Source organism: Amblyomma americanum, chromosome 1 (assembly GCF_052857255.1).
Source record: "Amblyomma americanum isolate KBUSLIRL-KWMA chromosome 1, ASM5285725v1, whole genome shotgun sequence".
Taxonomy (NCBI): domain Eukaryota; kingdom Metazoa; phylum Arthropoda; class Arachnida; order Ixodida; family Ixodidae; genus Amblyomma; species Amblyomma americanum.
Window position 1 is genome coordinate 12,854,899 of NC_135497.1, and position 13,004 is coordinate 12,867,902.

General features: G+C 44.2%; 1 protein-coding gene across 1 annotated transcript in view; it reads right to left on the reverse strand.

Moving 5' to 3' along the window:
* Positions 1-313: 313 nt before the first annotated feature.
* LOC144110139 (ADP-ribosylhydrolase ARH3-like) overlaps positions 314-13,004 on the reverse strand; it is a 43,790-nt gene continuing 31,099 nt past the window's right edge. Inside the window, exon 6 of the mRNA XM_077642970.1 lies at positions 314-1,722. Coding sequence (XP_077499096.1) covers positions 1,531-1,722 — 192 coding nt within the window. The 3' untranslated portion in view covers positions 314-1,530. The remainder of the gene's footprint in view (positions 1,723-13,004) is intronic.

A 13,004-nucleotide genomic window follows, 5' to 3' on the forward strand; every position in this document is an offset into this window, starting at 1 on the left:
GAGGTTTCATAATCATTTACTTCCAGTCACTGCATGACAGTATACAATGACTGTTTCTAGACTTCAAAAATACCCTGAATTTCAATGCTAAAATACTTTTGGTGTATCTTAAGAGCTCAAAAACTACGTTTAGTCACAAACAAGAAAAAGAGACCTGGTTTAATACCTACAACAAATGTGACTGGATCCTCTGGCCAGCCTCTCGTCAACTATTACTGCATAAAATTCGTTGTTCAGACAACTGTAGAGCTGAGCTTTTAAAAAAAAAGCCCGAAGTCAGGCAAGATGGGAACAGCTACCAGTTCCATCCAAGACAGTAAAACAGCATGCTTGTTTTAATGAACTGGCCATAAAAGGCTGTAGTTATGGTGGGGGGTGACAGACAGAAAGACACCCAGCTCGTTGACCAGCAGACGTCCAGAACGAGCCCCATAAACTGTTTCCTGCAGAGAAGCATACACAGCTGCTCCACAACTTTCCTCGCTCAGCCAGATGAAACCAACACCTTGGTCTGGGCTAGTTTCACTGCTAACGAGTACAGGCCGAAGCAATATGAGAAAGAACAAGGCAGCGTGTGGCCGCTGCACTTCGCGGACCGCTGTTGCCGAGAGGCAGTGAGAATCGGTGCCAAAGGCGTATGCCCAGTAAGCATAGCCAGCCGCTCCTTCCACACATGCCCTTGGTGCCGCCCATTCTCGTTGTCAGATGGCGGCAGCGGTGGTGATAGTGTAGAGGCCATGCGCTCCTATGTTCTCTTTTATTATACTGCTTCTACCTGTACACCAATGGTGCAAAGAAGGCCAGAACAGGTTACGTGAGGCACTAAGACACATTGGTGCCAAGTATATGCTTTGCAGAAAAGCATGGTAGGTTCCTTCACTTTACACCATAGAAAATGCATGATGAACTAAAATGCACAAAAGCAAGCTTCAATCGCAAAGCAGCAGATGCACAACACAGAATCTATGCACCACTGCCAAACGAATTCAAAAATGAAATTATCTTTGGGAAGAGCAGTGCAAGAATGAAATTTGAAGATGGTCTGATTTGGTTTAGGGGGTTTAACATCCCAAAGCAACTCAGGCTATGAGGGACGCTGTAGTGAAGAGCTTCGGAAATTTCGACCACCTGAGGTCCTTTAACGAGCACTGACATCGCACAGTATAAGGGCCTATAGAATTTCGCCTCCATCAAAATTTGACCGCCACGGCCGGGATTGAACCAATGTCTTTTGGGCCGGCAGCCGAGCATCATAACTACTGAGCCACCACGGCGGTCGAAATTTGAAGAGGTGTTGAGGAACTTGTAGGTTGACTTCTGCCTTCCTTTATACATCACCAGTGCAATTCTCTTCATGCTTCATTGCTATTCCTTTAGATCTTGAGCAGCTGCAGTGCATGTCCCAGTCCAGTTTGTCCATGTCAGATGTACCCTGTCCTTACCTCCTTTGTGCTGCTTTCCTGTGTTTGTGCATTTTGTTTGGGAAATGGGGGGCTTCTCAGCAGCGCTCACTACCAGCTCAGTGCACCTCTACAAATTGTACAGATCATCAGCCAATTTGAGGGTAATGTCCAAGCCCTCACAGTGCCTTTGAAGCGGAATTGGGATGCCTGCAATGCCATGAAAAGCACCAGAAATACTTCCTGCCATGGAGGCAATGGTGTCAGTGTCGCCACCAACTGAGATGGACAATACAATGGCTCGGACAAAGGGGTTCTCAGCCTGTGAGAAAGAAAGAAAAACACACAAAGAATGGGAGCTGTGAGTTCAATTCACTATTATAAAATTCTAAAACCTAACAGCACATTTATATCAAAAAGGAGAATGAGTTTCTCAAAAGTTTTTCACACACACAAAAAATCGTCAATCTATACAAAGTCACTGCATTGACAACTATAAATTATGAACAAAACGGCATCGACCACCATTTCAAACTAAAGCTTGAAACATTCATTTCTGAAAAAGACCACGACCGTGAAATATGGAAAATTTCCTGTCAAGTGTCAGTATTTAAGGCTTTCTTCCCACACACAGTAAGATAGCACAATAATCAGATTAAATAACCACAGCTTTCAGACTGCTTCCACAACATCTACGAACCTAAACAAGTGGTGCAGTAGCATGGCATGTCTTTTTCCTTTCTTTTTAAACCTATTAGGGTTATTCCATGCCAAAGGCACCTGAATAAGTGTTCGACCCCCTTCAATTTTTTACACAAAATTTGTGGTTTCTTATTAACTGTCAAAAGCAATTTCCCTTAATGTCTCTAAGGAAAAAACTTTCCTGTAATGTGACAGCCCTTGGAATTTTGCAAACGAGTGCAAAACATGGTTCCTGTAAAAATTTTACGAAAAAGTATTTCCTTTTTGCACTCCCAATTTTTTATAAACAATGTGTATGGTTTGTACTTTTGTAACATTCATCAACAAACTGCCAGTACAAAATTTTTTCTTTTCCAGTTTGTTTTTTTAGCCCAAGACGGATCATTTTTGAACTTTTTTTTAAAACTTTTTTTAGAAACTCTACATGGCAATCATGAGCAATATAAAAGCTTTAATCGGCTCTCCATAACATGTACTACTTGCTTAAAATGCTTACAATAAAACTGAAGTGAATGACATTTAAAAAAAGAAGCCAGTTGCAAAAAAGTGGGTTGTGCTGCATATTTGGCCGAAAATATAAAAATGAGGTGGTCCTAGCAAATATGCAAAATACTGTCACATAGTGGTGATGGCAGCCAGATAGACAGCAAAAAAGGCTACTAAAAGGGACTCTTTACTGCACTGACTCGAGCCTACAAAGAACTCAATGACTTAGCGTCAGCGATAGCAACAAGCGTGCTGAGTGGTCGTCGAAAAGAATGCCCACCGCTCTCAGCCAGAGTGGTCGTCGAAAAGAATGCCCACCGCTCTCAGCCAAGAGAGCATTCTTGCGGACATTACCGGTGGAGCGAGACTTCGACTCCTGCCACAAATGTCTCTTTCATCAAGTAGAATAAAGCATTTAAGTTCGCTGCGCACTCGACAAAGCTTCAAAGGACAGAGAGATCGCATTTGCGTTATTCAATGTAACTGTATGACTTAAGTGTCCAATAACTTACACGCTTTCTGGAGTGAAGTGGCTCAGGGAAAACAGGAAGCATCATCAGAAGGTTCATCATATGAAAAAGATGGTTTTGCGTCATCCCACTTCTTGCACTAGCAATCACGGGTATGCTGTATCGATCAAGAAGCTAAGAACAGTTTCTCTCTATACCTCATGCTTTCTCAATTTTATTAAAAGGGGTCATAACACCATTTTTCAGACTCAAGCTGTTTATTTTATTCTGTTCACTATGCATCTCAAAACAATTGGGCAAAATATGAGCTCATTTGGTATAGCAAATAATTTGTATTGAATCTTTAAAAGTCCTCCTGAACAGTGTGGCAGCCAGGTAACACACTGGAGCACTCGCGATCCCGGACGACATAAACTGACAATCACGTACTTGCTCGCGACTGAACGACTGAACAGTGCACATGGTGAACGTAGGGGTGTGGGTTGTTTTGTTGTTCAGGCTAGGAGTGCGGAGGGAAGCCGATGCAGCGCTCTGCCTAGCAATTCGGTCTGGTGAACAGGCTGGAAAAGTGCAGAACTACTCTATGAGCGTCAACAAAAATTCTTATAAGCACAAACGACGCGCATGGTTTGAAATACTCGCATACGCAAGTTGGTTTCGAAGGCAGCGTTGCTTGACACAGTGTAGGCATGCTGCGTTTTTGCCTACACTATGTGCCGTTGCAGACTGCAGCACCACCTTTGTTTACCAACATGATGCTTGCCTATAAACATGGACCTAGAACAGTTTAAGCCTGTTTCACATGCAAGTGAAAACGCTCGCCATTTCTGCCGCGGCGCTGCAAAAACCTGTGTTGGTCAAATGTTTAGAGGATCTCCCAAGGTGGAGTAGAGTTGTAATAAGGGAGTAATTACTCATTTGCATCCACCCAAGTGGAGCCATACGGCTACAAAGGAAAGCTATACAGCTTTCTCAGAAACTTCGTAGTTAAAAGAAAAATTCGTCCTGGTACGGGGTGCAAACCCGGAACCACCGCTTTAACGGAGCAGTCGCTTTACCAACTGAGCTAACCGGAACGGCAAGCTTATGGCAGGGCAAGAGCGAATTGATAAATAACTCGAAGTGGGAGCAGTGTTGGTCAAATATTTATGGGAATCCCCCAAGCTGGAGTAGATTTCTAATAAGGGAGTAATTACTCATTGACATCCACCCGAGCGCAGCCACACGGCTACAGAGGAAAGCTATACAGCTTTCCCAGAAACTTCGCACGTAAAGAAAAATTCGTCCTGGTCCAGGGTTCAAACCGGGGACCACCGCTTCACCGGAGCAGTCCCTCTATCAACGAAGCTAGCCGGGACGGGAAGCTTATGGTAGGGCGAGAGCGTGTTGATCTATAACTCGAAGTGGGAGCAGTGTTGGTCAAATGTTTAGGGGAATCCCTCAAGGTAGAGTAGATTTGTAATAAGGGAGTAACTACTCCATCCACCCGAAGTGGATGTCAATGAGTAATTACTCCCTTATTAAAAACCTGCGTTGAGCCATTGTGGCGACTCGAGCGGACAGAGTAACAAGGTTCCAAGAAGTTTGAAATTTTTCACTGCGACGCGCTGCTCAGTTCGCTCAGTCACTTGCATGTGAACCAGCTTTATGCGCAAAAATCTGAAGAGCACGCTTTGTCACAACTGTGATACCATAACTCTGGGCAGCGCTAGCATAGATGGGCAATGAATGGATGTTAGAGCGTCCCTTTTGAAACAGGGTGGTGGCAGGTGCCGCCATGCTCGGTATTCTTTTTCTTTATATTTCTCTGATCAATCTGTCAAATTTAAAGGTACTGTTATCTATAAGTTCGCTTTCTTTAGATAAGAATCTTTATTTTATGTCTGAAAAATTTTTACTCCTGAACTTGCATCCTTACATCACCGCCCTGCTATTGAGCTACCAATCTTCCCAATCGCTGTTTGCTAATGTCTACCGGAGATTTATTCACATTGCCTTTGTTATCTCTAAACCCTATGGCCTCAGAGATAGTGACTGTGCCTGCATCAACATCCAGATGGATACTGCCACATACTAGAATCAGATATTCAACTGTTCCCACATATTTACTACACACAGCACGTGTCATAATCTCAGTTAAATTTCTTCTTGCAGCTTCCCGTTGTAAGACACCCTATCTCAATTCAAAAAGTAGGGCACTGCCTCTAGAGTTATCACTGACCCATTCCTTCCTGATCTGCCTTTTCCATTTTCCACACAGGCATAGAATCTCTAGAGTCTACTTTTTCTCCATTGAGTTAACCCAGTTCTTACCCTCTGTGTTTTTGATCTGTGGTTTAAAGCTCCTTATTTGTCTGTCTTGGTTTTCTAATCGTTTTTCGCCACTGTGAGTCGACGGTCTTTCTGTTGTGTTGTGTTGTGTTGTGTTGGGTTTTATGGCACATAGGCAGCTAAGGCCATCATGCGCCAAGCACAAGGTATAGAATTGCTTTTCTACAGAATGTTTTGGAGTATAAAAAAGAGGCGATGGTGCAGATGACTTAAAAAGATTGTACTGCCTAGTAATAAAAGGGAAGAAATTTGGAAATGGCTAATGGTAAAAGCCTTAAAGATGGTCAGGCAGCCTAAGCGACTTTCCTTGGCTAGCAAGGATCCTGAGGCTCCCAACCAATCAAATAAACAGCCTCAGCCTACTTCTCAAGAATGAGAAAGTGGCTGATGTGTATCATGTATAAAGGCGATCCAGTGGTTAAAAAAATAATTACAGCTTTTCAAGTACACCTGCTGCTTTTAAAAAGCTAAAAATGGAAGGTATGTTAACAATGGCATTATCAGCTAAAAGCAATGTAGGGTGGAAAGGAATGCATTCATGATAAAATTGAGTGAAGTACTTTTTTCTTAGTTTTTCTAGTTTTATACATGAGAATAAAATGTGGTTAATTGTAAGTTCACCTCCGCATTCTTCGCAAACAGGTTTATCTTGTTTTGTTAGCAGGAAGTTGTGCGTAAGGTGCGTGTGGCCTATTCTGAGACGGCATAAAATCACTTCTTTAAAACGTTCTTGGTGCACACATGACTTAAATTCACCTAAAATCGGCTTTATTAAGTGTAGTTTATTATTCAATTCGCTGTTCCAAGCCGATTGCCATTTTTTCCTTAACTTCCTTTGTACTAATTTCATGCAGTCATTCAAGGGTATATTTACTTTTTTTATTTCCTTGCCACGAGCTTGAGCAGCACAGAAATCTGCTCGCTCATTGCCTTTTATGCCGACATGACTCGGGACCCAGCAGAGTTTAATGTTTTGTCTTCTAGCTGTGGCTGTTACTATGTTGTGTATAATGTCACCAAGTATAGGAGTGATTGCGTTTCTTGAGTGGAGGGCTGTAAGTATACATAAAGAGTCTGTGTAAATAATAGCGTTTTCGAGGTTCTCGCTGAGTATTTTTTCTACGGTCACATATACTGCGTAACATTCTGCAGTGAAGATGGATGCGCACTGTGGAAGTCGTATTGTTGTCTCCGAATTCCCTCGCACCACTGCACTTCCTACATAAGTATCCGTTTTCGAACCGTCAGTATAAAAGGCTGTGAAACCATTGTATTTTTCCCCAAGTGCCAGAAATTCTTGTACTATTTGGAGTTGTGGAGTTTGCTTTTTGCAGAACTGTGTGAGAGTGAAATCGCACAATGTAGGAAAATCATACCATGGAGGCAGTGGACCTCGTCTTTGCGCAATGCTGGGTAATGTGTTCAGTATGCCGAGATTCTGGCAGATCTCTTCAAAGCGCAAGAGCAGTGGCCTGGTGGTTTGCGGTTTGTTGTTAAAGATTGTTCTGGATGGACACTTTGTAACTATTTCATAACAGATGTGTTTTGGAAGGGAACGGATTTTTAGGACGTATGAGCATGTAAGCATGCTTCTTCTATCTAAGTGATGGTTCGTTTGTTTCGACATAAAGACTGTTTATGGGCGACGTCCTGTAAGCGCCAGTGGAAAGACGCAACCCCAAATTATGCACTGGATCTAGTCGTTTCAAGTAGGATGGCCTTGCAGAACCATACACCAGGCAGCCATAGTCTAAGCCGGACCGTACCACAGAGCGATAGATGTGTAGAAGGCTTGCCCTGTCAGAACCCGTGTTTGTGTGAAAGCACTTTGAGTATATTCAGCGATCGAGAAGCTTTCTTTTTCAAGGCATTTATGTGAGGTAGAAAAGTTAGTTTTCGGTCAAATGTTATGCCTAAGAATTTGTGTTCAGTTTTTAAAGGTAACTGGCTTTCGTTTAGGTATAATGTGGGGTCTGTCTGTAGACCCCGTTTCAGTGAAAAAAGTAAGGCCACTGTTTTCTGTGGAGAGAACTGGAAACCATTCCTGTCTGCCCATGTTGCCAGTTTATTTATTGTTAGCTGTATTTGTCTTTCGCAAGTGGATATGTTTGAGGATGTACATGCTATCTGAAGATCGTCAACATAAACAGAATACATAATGGACCTTGGGATTATTTTCCTAATAGAATTCATTTTTACGACAAAGAGAGTTGTACTTAAAATACAGCCTTGGGGTACCCCATTTTCCTGAATAAAATTCTTTGAAAAGGTCGAGCCTAGGCGCACATGGAATGAGCGATTGGATAAAGTCTTTTATGCAATTTAACATCCTGCCGCGGACGCCAAGCTCGGCAAGGTCTTGCAGAATCCCAAACCTCCAGGTTGTGTCGTATGCCTTTTCTAAGTCAAAAAAGACTGCAAGACATTGTTGTCTGTGTATAAACGCATCTCTGACAGTATTTTCAAGGCGGACTAGGTGATCTGTGGTGCAGCATCCTTTTTTAAAACCACATTGATGGCTGTCGAGAAGTTCACGGGATTGAAGGACAAAAGTTAATCTTATGTTTAGGACACTTTCAAAGGACTTGGCGAGGCAAATGGTAAGGGCTATGGGTCTATAACTGTTCGGAGCGGTTGGTGGCTTCCCGGGTTTAAGAAACGGCACAATAATAGCTTCCTTCCAAGCTTTGGGCATTTTTCCTGATACCCAAACTTTGTTAAAAAACTTTAGAAGCGCCTCTACGGCAGGTTCAGAAAGATGGGCTAGCATTTGGTAATGTATTTGGTCTGGGCCGGGGGCGGTATGTTTACCGGCAGAAAGTACTGTTTGGATTTCTTGTATTGTAATTAAACTATTGTACGGTTCGTTTGTACCGCAGTCTGTCGGCAGTCTTTGTTTCTCTGCTGTCTTTTTGTATTTTAAAAATGAATCGCTGTAGTGGGATGAGCTGGAAACTTCGGAAAAATATTCGCCTAAAATATCTGCCTGTTGTTCTAGACTAGTCTGTACACCGGGGGCGGTAAGAAGGGGGACTGTGAACGGAGAGTAGTTGCCTTTTAGCTTTCTGACCTTCTCCCACATTTGTTTTGATGTGGTTGAGTTGTTTATCGACGACACGTAATTTTTCCAAGAAGATTTTTCTGCACTACGACGGATATAACGAGCTTTTGCTCTCGCCTTTTTAAATTTTATAAAATTCTCCTGTGTGGGGTATCTGCGAAAAATGCCCCAGGCTTTGGTTTGTTTCTTGTTTGCTTCTTTACATTCTTTTGTGTACCAGTATTTGTGATTTTGTTTTACTATTCCAGAGTATTGAGGAATAGCTTGGCGTGCAGCGGCAATAATACAGTTTGTGAGACATTCGTTTAGTTCGTCTACACTCCCGTCGTCAGAAACTATTCTATCTAGGCTGGCTTTTTCACGGAACAGTGCCCAGTCGGCTAAGTGCAGTTTCCATCGTTGTGGTTTAGTTGGGATTACTTCGGGTGAATGTGCTAAGCTAATTAGTATGGGTAGATGATCACTTCCATATGGGTTATCTAAGACATCCCAATTAAAATCTGTAAAAATCGAGGACGAACTAAAAGACAAATCTATGCAACTGAATTTTCCTGAGCTAGGGGAACAATAGGTTTGTTTGCCAGTGTTCAGGAGGCAAAGGTTATTGGAGAGTATAAAATCCTCGATCAGTTGGCCTCTAGTGTCAGTTTTGTTACTGCCCCAAAAACTGGAGTGGGCGTTAAAATCTCCGACCATCAAAAACGGTTCTGGTAGTTGCACTAAAATGTCTTGTAAGTCTTGGAGTGTTATTTTAAGATGTGGATCAATATAAACGCAGCACACTGTGAGTGTTTTAAATGTGTGCAGGATGGCCGCCACAGCTTCTAATTTGGTTTTAAGCTTGTGTTCTCGGGCTGCGATTCCACTGTTAACAATGATGGCTACGCCACCCGAAAGCCGGCTCACCTGCTCTCGGTCACGGCGGAAGACCTTATAGTGTTTTAGAATGCTTTCGTGTTTAAAGCCTAAATTTGTCTCCTGTAAACACAAGGCGACAGGTGAGTATGTGGCTAATATGTCTTTTATGTCGCTTAGGTTATGTAAGAGTCCCCTACAGTTCCAGTGTATAAAAGCCATCTTGTATTATGTGGGTACTGAAAGGAACTAGGTTGGGTTTTCAGGCGCCCTTATTCGGGGCTTTTCTTTTTTTTTCGGTCTATGGAGCCCTGCCGCCATTTCGACGTCGACGCCTTAGGACTACTTTGACTTGTGTCCATCGTGTCCATCGCATCCTCCGACACGCTGGACGAACGTGCAAGCCGCACGTTTGTTTTCATGTTCGGCCTCTCCGTGTGGGGAGGGACCTTGGGGCCCGCGGACCTGGAGGTCCGCTCGTCCTGTTTTGTGGGTGGTGGCGCAGCGCTAGCTGCTGCCACCTTGGGCACGGGTGGCCCCACTACAGGCTCACTGCGTGTGGCCTGAGTGGGAGCCAAAAGCGGCTGTGGTGCTGTGCCCCTTTGCACCACATCGGAGAAAGTAGGTTTGTGTATTGAAGCTACCCTCTTTCGCGCTTCCCTAAATGTTATGTTTTCTTTGACTTTGATTGTGACAATCTCCTTTTCTTGTTTCCAAACTGGACATGTGCGTGAGTATGCAGGATGGCTGCCCTCACAATTTACACATAGGTGTGGTTCAACTGCACAGTTTTCGGAATCGTGTTCATGGGAAGAGCATTTAGCACATGTGAGTTGGCCCCGGCAACTCTGAGAGCTGTGGCCGTAACGTTGGCATTTGAAGCAGCGTCATGGGTTTGGTATGTACTGTCTTAGTTGGAGCTTTATGTAGCCTATTTCTACGGAGTCGGGGAGGATACTAGATGCAAATGTCAGGACAATGTGCTTTGTGGGGATTTCTTTATTATCTCGTCTCATTTTTATCCTGTACACGTTGGTCACGTTTTGCTCCTTCAAACCTTCCAGAAGTTCTTCATCAGTTACATATTTGAGGTCATCATCTGAGATAACTCCCCTAACAGTATTCAAAGATCGGTGTGTGCTGATTGTGACCGGTATATCTCCGAATGACTTCACTTCTGACAATTTCTCTTGTTGGTGGTTGTATAAAACTTCTAAAAGAAGGTCTCCGTTTGCTAGTTTTTTGATCTTGTACCCTTCTCCTATGGCACTTGTTAAAGTCCTGGTAACAATGAATGGTGACACTTGTCTAGCAGTTTGTTCCTCGTGTTCGCTGTGAACAACGTGGAATCGAGGGAAGCTTGTAGCGTTTTTTTTGAAGAATTTATCTGTCTCGGTGCGCCCTCTTTTTCGAGGGAGATCGGGTTGAAAAAAATGAGAAGCCATGGAATGTGTTCTTTGTTCAGCAATGGTGGCAGCCACCCACCATGGAGCCCTACATGGGGACGGGACAGGTGCCTTTAAAAAGCCCTGTCTGCGCCAGCTGTACACCATCACTATAACCAAATATGGCGTAACAAAGGTTTGTCAGCCACACAAGGTTAACCCTCGCCGCCAGGAAAAAGGAAAAAGCCAAGAAGTGAGTGGGAGACAGGAGAGTTGTGAGAAAGGGGTAGGAAAGTGAAAGATGAAGTGGAGAATAGGAAAAGGCGACTGCCGATTTCCCCCGGTCGGGTCAGGCCGAAGGTGCCGTCTACAGGAAGCTGGGGCCAAAGTGGTGTGTTGCCTCCGCCGAGGGGCCTTAAGGGTCCAAACGCTCGGCATCGGCTCAACCACCAGGATCCCCTTTTCCCCGGACACGGCGATGCCACGCACGGCGAGGCGTGGGTGCTCGGGTCCGTGGTGATGCACGGTTCACCATCATCCCCTTGCGGGGAGGTCCCTGCGGATGCTCGGGAACCCGCGGTGTCGCCACTCACCGTCGCGACGCCTGCAAGCTGCAGGCGCCCCCCTGCGGGGGTCGACGGTCTTTCTGTACAAGTATTTAAATACCTTAGCTGCCCACCTGTTATGGTCCAATTTACTCAGCATTCTTCATATATTTTGCTCAGAGCTTCCTGTGCTTCAAACGATGCCCAGCCCGTGTCCTCCTGTACTGTCTCATTTCTGGTTTTGCCTTGGGGACCTGCTGCTAATCTGCCAACAGCTCTCTAATTTATTTCTAGCCCCAACTGAACTTCTGCCCTTTGACACAAATCTGCGCCAGTATTCCTTTCCAAATACCTCTCAGTACTTCGTACCTGTTGTAACCCGAAAATGCTCTATGCTTCATTTTCGCGGAATCTCTTCGCCCTTTCTCTTTAAAAGTCTTTTCATGCTTCGCCATGCATGTCTGTCCTTTGTTTACCCATACCCCAAGATATCTGCATTCTGCAAACCTGGGTATCTCATGTCCTTGTACTGTGAGCACCTGATCTGTGCAATCATTAAATACAAAAACTTGATTTAATGGCACTAAAATAAAGCCTAGAGCATCTTCTTCTCCACGAGTATTAACCAGAGTCTGTAATTCTTCCTGCTATCAGCTAATACAGTATAATATTGTCTGCATACATAAAATCCGAGAGCCTCTGCCCTACAACCACCTTGCCTAATCTGTACAAGAGATTATAACCTCCTCCTTTCCACATACATCACACAAATCATGAAGAGTGGCGGTGATAATAGACAACCCTCCCTAAGTCCTTTGTGTGCCTCAACTGGTGTCGCACTTCCTTGTACCCATTTTTACCGGTGGGTGTCCAGCGGTCGGTTTCGAACCAACCACCTCCCACAGCCGTAATAATTTACTTTTTAACCCTTGGCTCAAGTTAGCTGGGACACCCGGTGTATTTGGATTAAAGTGTCAAGGTGAAGCTGAGCCTATCAGGAACACTGTAGTGGAGGACTCCTGATTAACATAGACTAGCTGGGGTTTCTCAAAGTGCGCTCACTTCGGACAGCACATGCGCATTGTTCCATTTCATCACTATCGAAATGCAGCCTCGCCACCGGTATGGAACCTGCGACCTTGCAATCAGTAGCCAAGCAGCACAGCCACTGAGCCATCGTGAAGGGTCTTATTCAGTATCTTCTGTCTGAAGCAAGGAATGCCTCCGAAAGTAAATGATGCACAACGTGGTTGGGTTGTTTCACTTATGTTTCACATATTTATGGTACACGGCACAAAAAAAGGGAAGCCATTTTCAGTCGGTGCTTTATGGGTTAGAGTAGTGCCAACAATTCGATTAAATGGTATATGGGGGTTTAACGTCCCAAAGAGATTCAGCATATGAGGGACGCTGTAGTGAAGGGCTCCGGAAATTTCGACCACCTGGGGTTCTTTAACGTGCACTGACATTGCATAGCACATGGGCTTCTAGAACTTCACCTCCATCGAAATTTCATCGCACCGGCCGGGATCCAACCCGTGTCTTTCGGATCAGCAGCCGAGCACCACAACCACTGGGCCACCGTCACTGACGGCTCTACAATTCGATTAAAGCTGTACTTAAGCATGTGAAAGGGGGATACTATAAAACTCAAGCTTTCACATTAATCTGGTGTACAAAGCTTTAGAATTACCAAAAACACACTGCAGAAGTGCCAATTAGCTTACTTCCTAGACACCATACTTCCTTCAGTTTTCTTGTCGCATAGA